Here is an 18,774-nt window from a genome sequence, read left to right on the forward strand (position 1 = left end):
TTTTAAATTTATAATTGACACATAATATTTGTACATATTTATGGGGCACAGTGTGATGTTCCAATGCATGTATACATTGTATAAGGATCAAATCAATATAATTATCCTATCCATCACCTTAAACAGTCAAGACATGGCTTTTGGCAACTGCTTCTTTTATATAACTTATTTCCTAGGCTTGTACATGTTTTAGCATGTATCAATACTTCGTTCCTTTTTATGGCTGAATAGTATTTGATTGCATGGATAGATCATATTTTCTTCATTCATCAGTTGATGAAAGTTTCAGCTGTTTTCACCACTTGGCTATTATGAGTAACAATGGGATATTGATCGGTTACTTCTAGGGAGAACAATGGAGAATGTCTGAGAGATCCTGCCTCCAGCATCCAGGCTAATGCCTACCTTTCAGAGGTGTCATCTCCTTCTGTGGCTTCCCCACCTCATACTGGTCCTCCAGTGGCTTCCTGTTAACAAGATAAAACCAAGACTTCTGATCCTCTCATGCCAGTAAAGGGTGTCATGTGACCCCTGGTCTGGCTGCAGCCACACTCCTCTAGCTGTCCTTGTCCTTTCATTGTCCCTGTCTGGTCTGCCACACAAGTCGTGCTCATTCCCTGCTACTATCCTGTGAATCTGCTCTCAGCTCTGACTACAGTGCTTCCCCAACTCTGCTCCATGGGCTCGCACCTGTCCTTGAGCCATCCTGAGTCCACTTTTCCTGCAAGAGGCTGTCCTTGCACACTTTAGTACTTAGGGATCTCCGTGGTGCCATGTGCTTCGTATGCTGCCTGTAAGTCTCTCATCTCTGTCACTCGTGTGTGGCTTCCCTGGTGGGCAGGGCCACACCTGAAGCCAGTGAGAGCAGTGGATAAAGCCTGGGCTGTGGAGCAGAGTGCCTGCTCTAATTCCTGGTGCTGCTTCCTTGCACTTTCTGATCCTGGGCAATTTACATAACTACAGTGCCTTAGTTTCCTCACCTGAATGCTGAGGAGAATAATGAGACCTGTCTCACAGGGTTGTTGTGAGGATCAAATGAATGAGTATGTTTAAGAGACTCCAGATGTTTGTGTTACAGCTTATCTTTCATGCAATCTTCTCAGCCTAGACTGGCAACAGTCTAGGTAGAGGGAGGCAGAGCTCACTGCCTGAGGGACCTACTCACCAGCCTCCAAGGCCCGTGTCCCTCACTTACCCCCCAGCCTCCAAGGCCCAAAAGCCAGTGTCCCTGGTGAGGCTTTCCCTGGGTGGTCTCTGCATATGTGCAAGTAGGGACCACCACAACAGGCTCAGGGCAGGGAGGATAGTGGTAAGAGGCAGCACAAAGCTGTGCTCCCAGGGAGAAAAGCACAGCCATTGACAATAGGCAACAGCAAGAGACTGGCCAGGCTGGCTTGTTGCTAATGGAACCACCTTGGTCCTTCTGCTTCGAGCCTTCCCTCCCGAAAAAGGCTGTCAGCAATGATGGACTTTGTTCTGAGTGATGGCTCACACTGTTCCTCACATGCCACAGCAAGGCCTGTCAGTTCTATGTGCCAGTGTGTCCCCAGACTGATGCCTTGCCTAATCTCCTCAACTGCAGCCACAGACCAGGCTCCCACCATCTCTCACCTGGACCATGGCCACAGGTCTCCCTACATTTAGAGCCACATGGCAGCCAAAGTTGTATTTGCAGAGCTAAAAGATGACAGTGCCTCTCCCCTACTGAAACCCTCTAAAGATGTTCTGTAAGAGTTAGAATAAAATACACTGACAAACCAACAGCCAATATCATACTGAATGGGCAAAAACTGGAAGCATTCCCTTTGAAATCTGGTACTAGACAAGGATGCCCTCTCTCACCACTCCTATTCAATATAGTACTGGAAGTTCTAGCCAGAGCAATCAGGCAAGAAAAAGAAATAAAGGGTATTCAAATAGGAAAGGTGGAAGCCAAATTGTCTCTATTTGCAGACGACATGATAGTATACCTAGAAGACCCCATTGCCTCAGCCCAAAAACTCCTGAAACTGATAAACAACTTCAGCAAAGTCTCAGGATATAAAATCAATGTGCAAAAATCACAAGCATTCGTCTACACCAATAACAGACTTAAAGAAAGCCAAATCAAGAGCGAACTGCCACTCGCAATTGCTACAAAAAGAATAAAATACCTTGGAATACAACTCACAAGGAACGTAAGGGACCTCTTCAAGGAGAACTACAAACCACTGCTCAACGAAATCAGAGAGGACACAAACAGATGGAGAAACATTCCATGTTCATGGTTAGGAAGAATTAATATCGTGAAAATGGCTATACTGCTCAAAGTAATTTACAGAATCAACGCTATCCCCATCAAGCTACCATTGACTTTCTTCACAGAACTGGAAAAAACCACCATGAACTTCATATGGAACCAAAAGAGAGCCCGCATAGCCAAGTCAATTCTAAGCAAAAAGAACACAGCGGGGGGCATCACACTACCGGATTTCAAACTATACTACAAGGCTACAGTAACCAAAACAGCATGGTACTGGTACCAAAGCAGAGATATAGACCAATGGAACAAAACAGAGGCACCGGAGGCAACACAACATACATACAACTATACAATCTTTGATAAACCTGACAAAAACAAGCAATGGGGCAACGATTCCATGGTTAACAAATGGTGTTGGGAAAACTGGCTAGCCATGTGCAGAAAGCAGAAACTGGACCCCTTCCTGACACCTTACACTAAAATTAACTCCAGATGGATTAAAGACTTAAACATAAGACCTGGCACCATAAAAACCCTAGAAGGAAATCTAGGCAAAACTATCCAGGACATAGGAGTAGGCAAGGACTTCATGAACAAAACACCAAGAGCATTGGCAACAAAAGCCAAAATAGACAAATGGGACCTAATGAAACTCCACAGCTTCTGCACGGCAAAAGAAACAGTCACTAGAGTGGATCGGCAACCAACAGAATGGGAAAAAATTTTCGCAGTCTACCCATCTGACAAAGGGCTGATATCCAGAATTTACAAACAACTCAAGCAGATTTACAGGAAAAAAACAAACAAGCCCATTCAAAAGTGGGCAAAGGATATGAACAGATACTTTATGAAAGAAGACATATATGAGGCCAACAATCATATGAAAAAATGCTCATCGTCACTGGTCATCAGAGAGATGCAAATCAAAACCACATTGAGATACCATCTCACGCCAGTTAGAATGGCAATCATTAAAAAATCTGGAGACAACAGATGCTGGAGAGGATGTGGAGAAAAAGGAACACTTTTACACTGTTGGTGGGAGTGTAAATTAGTTCAACCATTGTGGAAGACAGTGTGGCGATTCCTCAAGGCCTTAGAAATAGAAATTCCATTTGACCCAGCAATCCCATTACTGGGTATATATCCAAAAGACTATAAATCGTTCTACTATAAGGACACATGTACACGAATGTTCATTGCAGCACTGTTTACAATAGCAAAGACCTGGAATCAACCCAAATGCCCATTGATAATAGACTGGATTGGAGAAATGTGGCACATATACACCATGGAATATTATGCAGCAATCAGAAATGATGAGTTCGTGTCGTTTGTAGGGACATGGATGAATCTGGAAAACATCATCCTCAGCAAACTGACACAAGAACAGAAAATGAAACACCGCATATTCTCACTCATAGGTGGGTGATGAAAAATGAGAACACATGGACACAGAAAGGGGAGTACTAAACACTGGGGTCTATTGGGGGGAAAAGGGGAGGGCCAGTGGGAGGGGGAGGTGGGGAGGGATAGCCTGGGGAGAAATGCCAAATGTGGGTGAAGGGGAGAAGAAAAGCAAAGCACACTGCCATGTGTGTACCTACGCAACTGTCTTGCATGCTCTGCTCATGTACCCCAAAACCTATAATCCAATAAAAAATTTAAAAAAATAAAATAAAATAAATAAATAAATAAATAAAAGAAAAAAAAAAAAGAATAAAATACACAATTTTTATCAACACTACCAGACCCCATGGATTTCTCTCTGTCCCTTAAACGTGTCTCCTTTGTTCCGGCATCAGGACCTCTGCACTGGCTCTCTCCTCTGCTGAGAACTCTCTTGCCAACATCTTTCCATCGTTGTCCTGTCATCATTCAAACTCGGCAGAGGCCTTCCATCATTATCCTTGCATAAGAGAGCCAGCCAGTCATGGCCTCAGGCACTTACCCTCTTATTTTCTTCAGGGTATTTATCATGGTTTTTTGTCTTGGTGTTTATTGTATCCCACTCCACCCACTACACACACTTGGAATATCAGCTCTGTGTAGACATTTATTTGCTCCTCACTGTATTTCCAGTGCACAGGACAGGGCACTGAGTAGCCACTTTTTAATTGAAAGAGTCATTTACAGAATGGAAAACAATGTAAATTATGGAATAACAATCCCCTCAGCCGCAGCTCTGGGCTCAGGTAGCATTCAGCTGCAGCAGCATCTGCTCTGAAGGCAAAGCTCAGAGGTGTGTAGTTAGCATCACTGTAACCCACAGTGTTATTGCTACAGAATCACCCATGCTGTCTGTCCTTCAACTCTGAAAATAGCACAGTGGTAGCATTACTATTCAGATATATCCAGAAGAAAGAACATAGAGCCAGACATTATTTCCAAACTGGAAATCGGAGAAAATCAAGGCTCATAAATTGGGTGGGACAAGGCCAGATAACAACTTGGTCTTTTTTGTAATCAGGCAAGTCAGTATTGCTCAGACCTTGAAGTCCCTGTGGCCGCAGACTAGGGAGAGTAGCATGCCAAGATCCCTGTGAATTCTGACTTACGGTGGGAGTCTCAGCTGTTAGTGTGGTTGGGTGAAGTGGATTAGGTTGACTGTCAAAATGAGCATGTGTTGATTAATAATCTGAAATCATTATTCGCTCCAATTTCAGGTCATGATTCAGGGACGATTATTCAATATGCTGAGTGCTGTTCGTGAAATGGACAAAGAGAGTGTCCGGAGAAAGATTGGCCAAGCAAAACAATCAATGGCACAAGGTGAAGTGCGGCTGCGAAGCACAGCGATGCTGAGACTGATCATGCCTCTGAGCGTGAGCTCTCCTTAGAATGAAGTTAGCTCTATTCAAATATGAAATTTTCACCAGCACACGTATTAGTTTCCTATCACGGCTATAACAAATCACTTGTACCCTCTGCTTTCTCTTGTCACCAGAGACTATAGTAGTTATGATTTATACTTGCTGATTGACTGGCTGAGCCTGGTATTTTCTCAACCTACCATTTGTGCATTAAGCCTTTTAAACTTAATGGCTTAAAACAACACGAATTTATCATCTTACAGTTCTAGAGGTCAGAAGTCTAAAATCAAGGTGTTGGGAGGGCTGAGCTCTCCCCTGGGGGCTTCAGGGGAGCCCATGTCCTTGCCTTTTCCAGCTCCTGGTATCCAACTGCATTCCTTGTCTCCTGGTCCCTTGCCCACATGACCTCTTGCTTCCGTCCTCACATCTCCTTATGTGATTCTGACCCACCCCCTATTTCTTTTTATGCAGACTCTGATTAGATAAGGCCCACCTGTCTAGTGCAGAATAATCCCCCATCACAGAGCCCATCTGCGGAATGCCTTTTACCATGGAAGGTAACACATTCACAGGCTCCTGGGAGTGGGATGTAGACACCTCTGAGTGCCATTATTCAGCCTATCTCATGATATAAAGTGAATCTCCATGCCAGGTTTGGCTGAAATACCTACCCAGTTGATAATGAACAAGGTCACCTGACCCCAAACCAAGTTGTAATGTCTGTGAAGTTTGGCTGTGGCTTGACCTCCTGTTTTGTGCCCTCAGCTTCTTCTTGTCACCAGAGACTAGGGTAGTCATCATTTATACTTGCTGATGGACCAGATGAATTTGGTATTTTCTCAGCCTAGAATTTGCACATTAAGCCTCTTAATCTTGTATTGTCTTTGCTACTTACGGAGATTTCCATGCTGGCCACTGCGGTGACCGTAGCTCACGCCAGTAATCCCAACACTTTGGGAGGCCAAGGTGGGAGGATCACTTGAGCCCAGGAGTTCGAGACAAGCCTGGGCAACACAGAGACCCCCTGGATAATTAAAAATTATCCAGGACTAGTGGCATATGCCTGTAGTCCCAGCTACTCAGGAAGCTGAGGTGGGAGGACTGGTTAAACCCAGGAGTTCAAGGTTATAGTAAGCTATGATCGCACCACTGCACTCAAGCCCAGGTGATAGAGCAAGACCCTGTCTCTCATAAAACAAACAAACAAAAAAAAGCAAAGAAATTCCAATCCTCTGATGCCCAGCTTGGCTGGGACTGTTGGAGACCCATGCTTGGTAGCTTCTGGGACCCAAACACCATGTCATCAACTTCTCCCAATACATGTATTCTCAACCACAGTTTGTATGCCAGCCCTCGAGCAACCCTGATCTTTCCAGACTCTTCCTCCCTTCCTGGCCTGAGCCTCAGAGCCTGGTTCAGCCTTCACCATCCTCCCTGGGCAGCAACCACATTCCCATCTGCTGCTCCACTGAGACCCAAATGTGTATTTTTGTTTTTCAAAACATTGTATAACATAATGATAATTCTCTTTCTTCATCCTATATTATTTTTATCTCTGGTGTTGAAGTTTCTAATAAAGAAACTTTTTTTTTTCTAAAACACTGTAAAATTTACCTGTGAATTGTGTAGGGACGTATAGAAAATGTCTTCATTTACTTCTTTAATCTTTTTCTTTGCTTAATTCATCAGAGATATTTTAATGACGAATTATAATTTTTTGGAAATAAAGATAAAATCTTTTTAACTGGAAAAGAGGTTGAGGTAAGGAACCAAGGAAACACTAAAAGTGGAAATATATGCATATATAAACATGCACACACCAACTGATTGGTATATAGCAAATATGCAAAACAGATGGTGATTTCCCGTAAAAATATCTTTAGTACCCCCTAAAAGTGCTGGGTTTTCTTTTTACCAATAGAGACAAATTTCTTCAAATTCTTCCTGCGGCAAATCAGTCAGGATGATTATACCACCCGGTTCTCTGTGTCGCCCGAGGAGGTGCTGCCCTTCGCTTTCCCAGACTGCAGCCCACCCCAGGATTCCAACGAGTTGGTAGGTGCTGTCAGGCTTGGTGGCAGGAAGTGGGCAGGATCATGGTCGTGTTGGGCAGATATAAGGCAAGCCCCATCTCAGTCTCAATCCCTTCACCTCCTCCCAGAGGCTCCAAAAGAAGACCAGGAAAGTATGACCAGTGGGAAACCCGCGATCATCTCTTACCGTCTGCCTTGCTCCTGATATACCTGCACAGAGCTCCCTTGTAACCTGGGCTGGATCCTTCCCAGACCGAAATCCAACATGAGCACTGAACCCCTCCCTCCCTCTCCGCACCCCCCCACCCACTTAACTGCCCTGGAACTGGGCCTGAGAGCAGAAGGTCAGAGAGAGGAACCAACAGGGCCCCACCCGGCCCAGGGAGACAGGCTCTGCTCAGCTGGGCCCTTCTGCTGCTTGGGCAGATGGTGGAAGTCAGGGAACAGAGAAAGGCAGCCCTCAAGTCTGGGTCTAACATCATAAGAAGGGACTGTGACCCCAGAAATTGACAATCTAACCCATCAGACTCACAATCCACTTCTCTTTCCTTCTCTTTCTCTCTGGGGTGTGTGTGTGTCTTTCTTGGGGTAGCAGGAGGTATAATAGCTCATCCTTCTTCCCTTATGGGCACAATGGTGCATGATTAAAATTTACTGCATACTGATAGTTAACCTTATGTTGTATTTACCATACGTTAAGCCAGTGTCTTAAGGCCTTCAAGTGTACCACCTCATTTAATCTTCAACAAATCTACGTAATAGATTTGCCATTTTACAGATGAGGAAACTGAGGCACACATTCACATGGCCAGTAATAAAATGTTACTCGAGTTCACATCGTTAGTAATAAAAAGTATACTTAAATCAATATTGCAAGTGCATGTGCAAAAAATATTCTGTTAATTTAAAAGGATAAACTTGTCATTCACATTCCAAAGTATTTGTTAAGGATTGCAGGTAATTTACTCAAGAATTATAGGACTGAATTTAGAAATTCCTTATGTTTTCTGCTTTTGATACTTGTGTGATTTAGAGCAGAATAATGAGTTCCTAAGAAATAAAAAACCAGTGATTTTCAAGCAGCAATAAATGTCTGATACTTGATAATTAATGGGGTGAAGAGGTTGATGGAGTGGAAAGGGATCCTCACCATGCAGTGGAGCCCCCCTCATTATTTTTTAATAGTTTGAAGGTGACATATTTCATTTGATATTTTAGCTAGTGCTACAAAGACTTCTCTGCAGCTCAGGGTTGTTGAAAAATAGAGCACTTAGCATTCCTGTCTATAAAAAGGAATCTATTAATTTATCTCATAAATACTGTGTTTCATCAGTTCTAACATGCTTTTTTTTTTACATTTAGCATCTAGAAATTGGGAAATGGTATCATCGTGGCATATTAATGTTTCATCATATTAATTCAGTGATTGTATATTAGATTAGGGGTTATATGTTATTTTTGGAGTGCCCATCATATTCAGGCACCATCCAGATCCTCTGGGTGTCTGAGGCAGACTACCATGCAGGAAGTGTATCTGGTAGCGCTTTGGGGGTTAACACCTGTGGAAGGCAAGCTGAGGGGACAGGATTGTGTGGAGAGAGAAGTAGGACTGGGTCCACCTCAACAAAGGCCTCAGCTGGGCCTGTCAGAACACTGAAGCTAGCATAGGGTGAGAGGACACAGCATGTTTCCCGTGTCTTCAACCCTCGATGGAGGTGAGCTGCCTGGGAGGAGCACTTGATCCTGACTGAGGCAGCTCCCTTCAAATGAGGCAGCCCCTGAAGAGGGCTCCCCTGCCCCACAGAGGTGTGTCTGTCCCTAAACTGCTGGCAGCTTGGGGGCTGAGTCTTTCAAGCCTGAAGAAGCTTCTGGGTGACACATTGTAGTCTCCAGAACCATAGAAAATAAAAAAGACTGACAACCACTAGAAGACACGGAAGAGGGGGTGGCCAGGGCTGCCTTTCTGCCCTACAGATCAACTGGCAACTGCGGTTGCAGGAGGAGTTGCTCTGAGAGTCGAAGTGGTCATTTAATGTTTCAAAATGTAATAGAAACAAGCATAGCCACTCCTGCTCAGTGTTGAGTCTTTGTTCTTTTTTCTTCTTTCACATTTTAGGCTCCTGATGGCCTTGGACTGGTTCCAGTTAAGTCTTCAGAAGTTCAAATCAAGCAGAGTTATTCCTTCTTCAATCTGCAGGTCAGACCTGTCACATAGAATTAATTGAGTTTCTTAAGTAAACAAAATATTCTTGAATTTGTATTGCTAGCATTTTATAGTTTTGTTTTATTATAGATTACACTGTGTAGCATACTCTGCTGTTACTGCATGGCATATGGGAGGTACAGCAGATTCTTTTCTCATAGTATTGCTTATGCAAACCAGGATATCTACTCTGTGGATATACCTATATCATGTATATATGAAGCTACCTGAACTACATATATTAGAAACTTCAAGAAAAAATACAAGATAAAGTGAGCAAAAATTAGTCAGCCTTTCTTGAGGTATATGACCACTTCGGTTTTGAAAATGAAAATATTTTGGTGTACTTCTACACTGAAGCCATGAGGATGGTTGAGTCATCATGAACACTCACATGTACTGAAACCCAGAACAGGGCTCGAGACTTGCCCTAAAGTCTGTCCAGTGCTGGTCCAAACTAACAACAGCCACAATTCAATGACTGCAACATGGTGCTTTTCTTACTTTTACCACCAGGAAGCTCAGAAATGCTGTTGTTGAGAAGTAGATCCCACCAAATGGCAACAGGTTTTTAAGGATTTTCAATCTTCTTTCACCTTCAGGTTCCTCAACTGTACAAAATTAAGAGATATCAGCCGTTCTCTGTCCACAAGTCTTCAACAAGTTACAGACCTCAAAAGCTTGCCCGAGCCCTAAGGCAAGGAGCTGAGGTAACACATCCTCACTTTCCAGAATCGCTCTCATCTTTTCCCTCTTATCCTGGCATAAAAACTAACGTGCTGCCCTTGGCTCTTTTTAGGATGAAGTCACCACCATCATAGCCCTTCCAAAACAGGACTCTACACCTCAGCTCTCTGACAAGACCTCAATCTTGAGCATGAAACCACCTGAGGCCTTAGCCATGTCCCTAGATTATGATCCACTGTATGTTTTTGTAAGTGACAACTGGCAGAAGAAGCCTTGTTTTCTGGGTTCCTTTATTTCAGCACTTACTCTATAAGAAACAGAGCATTCACTGGGAATATTTTTTTCTCTTTGGAATTTCAAGTGTTGAACAATATCTGACTTTTAAAATTGCTTGCCCGCCTTTATTTATTGGAGAATATCAATGATTGTGCCTTGTAGCAATTCCTGCACCTTTAAGGAAATTAATTGTATGATCTTTTCCAAACATCTATACTGTGTACATATAGGCCAAAGAAGAAATTTAAAAAGAAACTACAAAGTATTTTTAAGTGAATGAAAATGAAAACAAACAAAAAATCTGTGGGAAATTTGTAGCACTGCATATCTACATTAGAAAAGATGAACCAGGTGTGGTGGCTCACACCTGTAATCCCAGCACTTTGGGAGGCCGAGGCGGGTGGATCACGCGGTCAAGAGATCGAGACCACCCCAGTCAACATGGTGAAACCCTGTCTCTACTAAAAATACAAAAATTAGCTGGGCATGGTGGTGCACGCCTGTAGTCCCAGCTACTTGGGAGGCTGAGGCAGGAGAATTGCTTGAACCCAGGAGGCGAAGTTGCGGTGAGCCAAGATCACGCCATTGCACTCCAGGCTGGGTAACAAGAGTGAAACTCTATCTCAAAAAAAAAAGAAAAGAAAAGAAAACATGAAATGTTTCAAGTTAATGTCCTAAGCTACCCCATTATGAAACTAGAAAAAGGAGAGCAGATGAAAGCAACTAAGCAAGAAAAAGAAATAATAAAGGTCAAATTTAAGTCAGTTGAATAGTCTGGGCCCAAAGGCTCAGGCCTATAATCCCAGCACTTTGGGAGGCCAAGGCCAGCAGGTCACTTGAGGTCAGGAGTTCGAGAACAACATGGCAAAACCCCATCTCTAGTAAAAGTACAAAAAATTAGCCAGACATGGTGGTGCATGCCTATAATCCCAGCTACTCGGGAAGCTGAGATGGGAGAATTGCTTGAACCCAGGTGGAAGAGGTTAAGAGGTTGCAGTGAGCTGAGATCATGCTACTGCACTCCAACCTGGGCAAAAGAGTAAGACTCCATCTCAAAGAAAAGAAAATCAATGAAATAGCAGAAAAACAATTGAGAAAAACTGGCTCTTTGAGAAGATCAATAAAATTGGTAGACCTGTAACCTAACTGTTCAGGAAAAAATGCAAAAGGCACAAATTACCAATGTCAGGAATGAGAAAGGTGACATTACTACATATTCTACAGATTTTAAAAAGGTAAGAAGTGAATATTTTGAAAAACTTTATGCCAGTAGATTTGATGACTTAGGTTAAATATGCAAATTCATTAAAAGGCACAAACTGTGAAATATTATTTAAGAGGAGATAAATAACCAAAATAGCTTTATATTTGTTAAAGAAATTGAATTTTTGGTTGAAAACTTTCCCACAAAGAAACCTCCAGGCCCAGATGCCTTCACTAGGGAATTCTCCCAAATATTTAAGGAAGGAATAATACAAAATCTACACAGGCTCTTCCAGAAAATGAGATGAGGCTAATTCCCAAATCATTCTAGAGGCTAGTGTTATTCTGATACCAAAGCCAGACAGAGACATTACAGGGAAAAAAAAAAAAAAAAGACCAATATCCTTCATGAACATAGATGAAAATATTCATAACAAAATATTAATAAATCAAATCCATTGCTATATAGAAAGGATAATATTTAAACCAGGAATATAATATTAATTTAACATTAAAAACTCACTGTAGTTTACATATAAGACGCAAAAGAAAAATATGTCAGTAGTAACAGAAAAATTGTCTGACATCCATTCCTGATGAACACTGTCAGCAAGTTCAGGATAGAAGGGAACTTTCTCAACTGAATAATGGTTATCTATTTGAAACCTAGAGCTAACATCAAACTGAGTAGTAAATGACTGAATACCTTCCTCCTGAGATCAAGAATAAGGCAAGGATGTCTGCTCTCACTAATTCTATTTAGGATTATAAGTATAGCCAATGTAACAAGAAAGAAAAATAAATAAAAGACACCCAGATTTGAAAAGAAGACATAAAACTGTTTTATTTACAAAAAAAAATTGTCTATCTAGAAAATACAATTCAATCTATTTAAAAAAACTACTAAAACTAATAAGGGAATTTAACAAGATTGCAGGATGCAGAATCACCATATAAAAATCAGTATATTTCTATATACTAGCAACAAACATTCTGAAACTGAAGTTTCAAAAGCCGTGTCACATAACAATAGCATCAAAACACATGAAATATTTAGAGATAAGTATGACAGAAATGTATAATACCAATACACTGAAAATTATAAAACATTGCTGAGAGAACTCAAAGAAAACCTAAATAAATGGAGAAATAAACAGATTAATAGAACAAAATAGAGGATCCAGAAATATATTCATTCATACATTATGGTCAATTGATTTTTGACAAAGGTCAGAGATAATTCATTAGAGAAAAGATAATCTTTCAACAAATAGTGCCAGAACATTTGGATACCCATTTACCAAAAATAAAAATAAAGACTTCAATCAGTACCTCACACCGTCTACATAAGTTAATACAAAATTGATCATAGACCTAAATATAAAGCCTGAAACAGTAAAACTACTAGAAAACCTTTGTGATTTTCAATTAGAGAAAGATTTCTTAGATAAAGCACCAAAAAAACCACAATCCATAAATGAAAAAATATGGATTAATTGGACTTTGTCCAAATTAAGAATTTCTATTAATATTAAGAAAATGAAAATATAAGTCACAGACTTAGAGAAAGTATTTGGAAATCACACATATCTAGTAAGAACTTGTATCCAGAATATATAAAGAACTCTCAAAACTCGCAAAGGAAACAGCCAACAGAATGAAAATGTGACTTACAGAATGAGAGAAAATGTCAGCAAACTATATATTTGATAAGGAGTTAATACCCAAAGTATATAAGGAACCTCTACAATTCAATAGTTAAAAAAAAAAACCTGATAACTGGATGTTAAAAGTGGGCTAAAGACTTGAATAGACATTTATCTAACAAAGACTTATAAATGGCCAATAGGTTTATCATCGGGAAAAAAAAATCAAAACCACAATAAGATATTACCTAACATCTGTCAAGAAGGCTGTTATCAAAAAAATAAAACACAGTAAGTGTTGAGGAAGATGTAGCGAAATTGGAATCCTTACACACTATTGGTGGAAATGCAAAACAATGCATCCACTGTAGAAAATAGTGTGGAGGTTCCTCAAAAACTTAGATATAGAACTGCCATATGATCCAGCAATCAGCTGGGTGTGGTGGCACATGCCTATAGTCCTAGCTACTTGGGAGGCTGAGGCAGGAGGATCCCTTGAGTCCTGGAGTTCATGGTGGCAGTGAGCTATGATTTCACCACTGCACTTCTGCCTGGTCAACAGAGTAAGACCCTATCTCAAATAATAGTAATTATAATAATGACAATAATAATGTGATCCAGCAATCCCACTTCTGGATATGTTTCCAGAAGTATTAAAATCAGGGCCAGGCATGGTGGTTCATGCCTATAATCTCAACACTTTGGGAGGCCAAGGCAGGAGGATCACTGGAGCCCAGGAGTTTGAGACCAGCCTAGGCAACATAACAAGACCCTCTTTCTATAAAAAATTAGCCAGGTGTGATGGCATAAGCCTGTAGTCCCAGCTACTTGGGATGCTGAGGTGGGAGGATCTTTCCAGCCCAGGAGGTCAAGGTTGCAGTGAGCTATGATGGTGCCACTGCACTCCAACCTGGGTGACAGAACAAGACCCTGCTTCCAAAAAAAAAAAAAAAGAGAGAGAGAAAGAAAGCAAGATATCAAAGAGATATTAACCCTCCTATGTTTATTGTTGCACCATTCACAATAGCTAAGACTCGGAAACAGTCTAAAAATCTATCAACAGCTGAATGGATTTACAAAAGTGGTGTATTCAGACAGTGGAATACTATTCAGCCTTTAAAAAGAAGGAAATTATGTAATACACAACAGCACCGATGAACCTTGAGGACGTTGTGCTAAGTTTAAAAAGCCAGTTATAGAAAGGCAAATACTGTATGATTCTGCTTATATGAGATATCTATAATAGCCAGATTGACAGAATCAAAGAGTGAATATTATCAGAGGCTGGGAGAGGGGGAAATGGGGACTTACTAGGCCACGGGCATAAAATTGCAGCCAAGAAAGATGAATACGGTCTCACAATCTGCGGCACAACGTGGCAGTTATAGCCAATAACGCACATTTAAAAATTTGTTAAAAGCGTAGCTCTCATGGTAAGTGTTATTACCACAATGTAATAATTTTTATTTATCAGATCTCAATAATAAGAAAGCAAACAACCCACTTTTAAAATGGGCAAAACATTTGAACAGATACTTCACCAAAGAAGGTATACAGACGGCAAATATGCACATGAAAAATATGCACAGAATAATGCATCATTGACACAATGCAAATTAAAACTGCAATATCTCTGTTAGAACACCTACAGTTTGAAAAACTGCTGGTGGGAATGTAAAATGGTACAACTACTTTGGAAAACCGTTTGGCAGTTTCTTACAAAGTTAGTAGTTAACATACACCCACCATATGACCACCCATTCCATGCCTATTCACCCAAGATAAATGGAAGCATTAAACTTGTGTAAGAATATTCATAGCAGATGTATATGTTCCCCAAACTGGAAAATAAGTGTCCATTAGCAGGTTAACAGATAAACAAATTGTGGCATAACCATACAATTGAATACTCTCCAGTAATAGAAAGGAATGAGCTCTTCATATGTGTAAAAATGTGGATGATACTCAAAATAATTATTCTGGGTAAAAGAAATCAGACAAAAAAGAGTACATGCTGTTTTGTTCAATTTAGATAAAAGTCTAGAACATCTAAAGTAATCTACAGAGACAGAAAGATTGGTGGCTGCCTGTGGATAGGTTGGTGGATGGGTATGGAGGGGCAGGAAGTGAGGATGGGGGAATGATGAAGAGCATGAAATAACTCTTGGGGGTGATGGAAATGTTCATTATGTTTATGACGGCAGTGGTTTTGCAGGTCTAACAAATGTTAAAACACATCAAACTATGTAATTTAAATATGTGTCATTTATTGTACATATATTACACATCAGTACAGCACTAAAAGTAAGAATTAGGAGACCCTAAGGAAAGAAAAGAAATACTGTAGTGGTTACAACCAGGGGAGCAGTACAGTGAAGTCTTGGGCTGACCTCTGGGCATTCAGCCCGGAGGAGGGAGGGTAAAGGGCTCTGAGAAAGAGGTGTCTGGGGAAGGGTAGGCTCAAGCACTAACAGAACAGTTAAGAGGATGGAATGTTCAAGGATTGTATAAAGGCACATGGCGAAAAGGAGAAGCAATTATACAAGGGGGGAAAGCAACTGAGTATCAGTATGTGCTTCAAATAGAAAACCAAACTAAAATTTGACATGATTTTAAGAACTGATGGAAAGTCTAAAAATATAATCCATTGGCCTTGATATCAGAACACTTCTCTAACAGTGGCCCACAGGTCCTGATACTGAACCATTAGCCAAAAAATAAACAAGTAAATAAACCAAACACATAATTCAAGCCTCCACGTAGCCTGGCGGAGAAAGGTATTTACACAGTTGAGAGAAAGTAAATGCTACTTAATAGTTTTCAACTTTTCGCGACAACCTGTGAGCAAAGCATGAATGCCTTGGCTGTAGTTCTGGAAGGCAAATGTTAAGAATCTCAACAATATCAGAGGAAAATTGTGAAAGCAAGAAGGAAAGGTACAGGAAAGCAGAGGGATGATGTTTTCATTTCACCCGAAGGGAAGTTGAAATACTCAACGAAAGATGATGAGCAAGTAATAGGGCTATGTGTGTATCATTTCAAGTCACAAAGGTGACCAGCAGCAGAATAGTCTTCAAAACATGAAAGGAGAAGTTTGGAGGGGGCATTTGTGTGCGTAAGCAGGAAGGGCTCACAGAAGACCACTGCTTTTCCTCACAAATCCTTGCGGCCTACATGAGTTGCTACCATCTGCATGCATTAGTTCAGGAAAATTAAAATTAAAAGCATCATAAGGTGACCACTCAGACCAGTTACTCTGGTAGCAATAGGGATCCGAAGGATGACAACTGTGGGAGACAGTGCTATTGCCATTTCCAAAAAGACTGCATTCATTACACGGGCCAAGGCAGACCAAGACAGCCAGCCACATGGCAACTTCACATGCCCTCAGTCAACCACAGTAAAAGACACTCCTGAAAGCCACACAGGTCATTTCCCTTCTCATGGTGTTGTGTACCTTTGCCCTCACACTATCCCCTAGGGTAGGCCCAGCCCCACCCCCCATATCACTGCCTCCTTATATATGCCCCTAAATCCTGCCTCAACCACAAGTGCTTACCAAGTTGTATGCTTGTTTCCACATTACTGTAGGCATCTCAGACTCCCTCAGTGGTCATTATCACCTCCCTGCCCTTCCCACTCCTTTATATCCAGGAGTTCAGTCCAGAGCCCTCTCCCGACCCTTGCCCCAGGCCTTCAAATGGCACAGAAAGGCAGCCTCTGCATCGAAGCTTACTGTCTTTTCAGCCTTCTTGACTCACCCCCGCTGGGCCCTCCCTCACCTTGCATCTGGGTGCTGGAATTCATTTCTGGTCCAGCTGCCTGTCATTTAAGTTTTTGGGGGCATTTGTTCCTTGGTAGTGAGATTGAGTTTCTATAAGCTAAGTAGATTGGTGGGGGGGTGGGTTACATGTTTAAAAAAGTCATACAAACAACAGAATCTCAACGTAGGGGTTCTTAAACATCAAACATCTGAGATTAAACAGCTGGGAAGGGGACTATATTGTTGTTTGGGACAAGAATAGGGTTTTTGTTGAACAAGCCCTTGAGAGAACAGTAAAAGGCTCTATATTTTAGAATTTTGATATAATTGCTCTATGCCTCCATTAGTTCTGCTGGAAAATTAATAAAAAACAGGATCTCCCTTAAAACCAGATACAACTTCCAAATGGAGGCTTCCTGAACTAAACACATTACCAAAACAATGTTAATGTTGACATTTCCTGATACATCAAATGTCATCCTCTTTTTTTGTCATCTCTTTAAAGTACCTTTTAAAAGCCTATTTTTGTTTTCAAAACCAGAAGCTTATTTGCTTTTTTAAACCAGTTTGCTTATTCATTGACTCCTCTAATTCATCAACATTAGAAACAAATACTTGAAGCTATTTTAAGCTGCGATTTCAGTTGTGCTTGTTTTCGTGTGAGTTTAGCAAACCCATATGGTATGTAATGAAGCTCTTAAGCCAGAAAAGTGACATTTATGAATGACTGATTTTTTAAACGCTGCCGACTTGAAGACACCTTGGCTCTCCTGCTTCTCTTTTCCAGACAAGCTGACATGGAGTCACAGAGTGTTAGTGCTAGTGGGAACCACAGACAGCATTAGCTGACGCCTATCCTATGCCTGGCTTAGAAACTGGTAAACAAAAAAGAATATTTTTTTCCCTGTCTTCCACAGAATCCCAACCCAGGATTATTTGCAGTAATGCATCCTCTGACCTACGCAGAAACGTCAATAGATTACCATCTATGCTCTCATCCCAAGTACAAGTTCACCGAGTCTCACCGCAGGTCCAGCATTCCTGTCACCCAAAAGCAGTTTCTCCATCACACGGTAATGTCATCACCAGGTTCACTGGCCGAGTGGCCCTGGGCTGCAGGGAGGGCAGGGGGCGAGGACAGGGTCACAGCCGGAATTGAGACAAAGGTTTGCCGCCACAGCTGCAGAACAAGAATGGTAACACTGACCCTCATACTGCCAGCCCTAAAGAGGTACAGGTGGAAACCCCACACTGCCTTGTCCTGACCATGCCGGCCTCTCAGGCTCCTGCTGCCCTTTGTCAGCATTCCTCTGGAAGGCTGCACCTAATGTTCATGTGTTCATATTCAACCAGGTCAAAACGGCCACATGGTATGCACGACCCCTTGGTCTGACCTCCTCTCTCTTTGGCCCCCAAATGTAAAAACCAGAATGGACAAGATGGTGGCGTGACACATACAAAGAAGTGGCTGCAAAGAATTACCTCCCACCCTACCCCCCAGGGGAGCACCCTGACCTCCGACACCCCTTGAGAATTATCCTCAGCCCTTTCAAACTCGGTCAACCCTTAACTTGGATTATGGTCTCTCTCCCCACTTCTACCAGCCACACCCTTAACTGCCTCCTCTTCCTGTGTCACCTACTTGCCTTTCTGTTTTATGGACTTTGTGTAGTTACCCATGAGACCCTTTCCCTCATTCCCCTCATTTAACCACCCCTGGGGGGCCTCCAGTCTGCACTGACACAACAAACAGATTTGCAAACCTCCTTCCAGTCTAGCCCACTGCTGGCCGCTGCTGCAGTCAGCTCTCCCTCCAGAGAAATCTTCCTTGGGCACGAGTGGATCCTGTCATTTCCGGCTCAAAAACCCTCTGTGGGTCCCGCTGCCTGCAGCAACAGCTCCAAGCTT

At 41.8% G+C, this 18,774-nt stretch overlaps 1 protein-coding gene across 5 annotated transcripts in view; it reads left to right on the forward strand.

Moving 5' to 3' along the window:
- The window catches only part of CFAP221 (cilia and flagella associated protein 221), a 110,610-nt gene that overhangs the window by 71,857 nt on the left and 19,979 nt on the right, over positions 1-18,774 (forward strand). For all 5 annotated transcript variants that reach the window (XR_004744728.3, XM_035305087.3, XM_002749523.7 and 2 more), the window contains exons 15-20: positions 4,909-5,014; positions 6,977-7,110; positions 9,205-9,285; positions 9,894-10,001; positions 10,091-10,225; positions 17,784-17,939. Coding sequence is in view for 4 of the 5 variants with exons in the window: in XM_035305087.3 (XP_035160978.3) it covers positions 4,909-5,014; positions 6,977-7,110; positions 9,205-9,285; positions 9,894-10,001; positions 10,091-10,225; positions 17,784-17,939 (720 nt within the window). In the remaining variant the exon portion in view is untranslated. The remainder of the gene's footprint in view (positions 1-4,908; positions 5,015-6,976; positions 7,111-9,204; positions 9,286-9,893; positions 10,002-10,090; positions 10,226-17,783; positions 17,940-18,774) is intronic.

The sequence above is a fragment of the Callithrix jacchus genome, chromosome 6 (genome assembly GCF_049354715.1).
Source record: "Callithrix jacchus isolate 240 chromosome 6, calJac240_pri, whole genome shotgun sequence".
Classification (NCBI taxonomy): domain Eukaryota; kingdom Metazoa; phylum Chordata; class Mammalia; order Primates; family Cebidae; genus Callithrix; species Callithrix jacchus.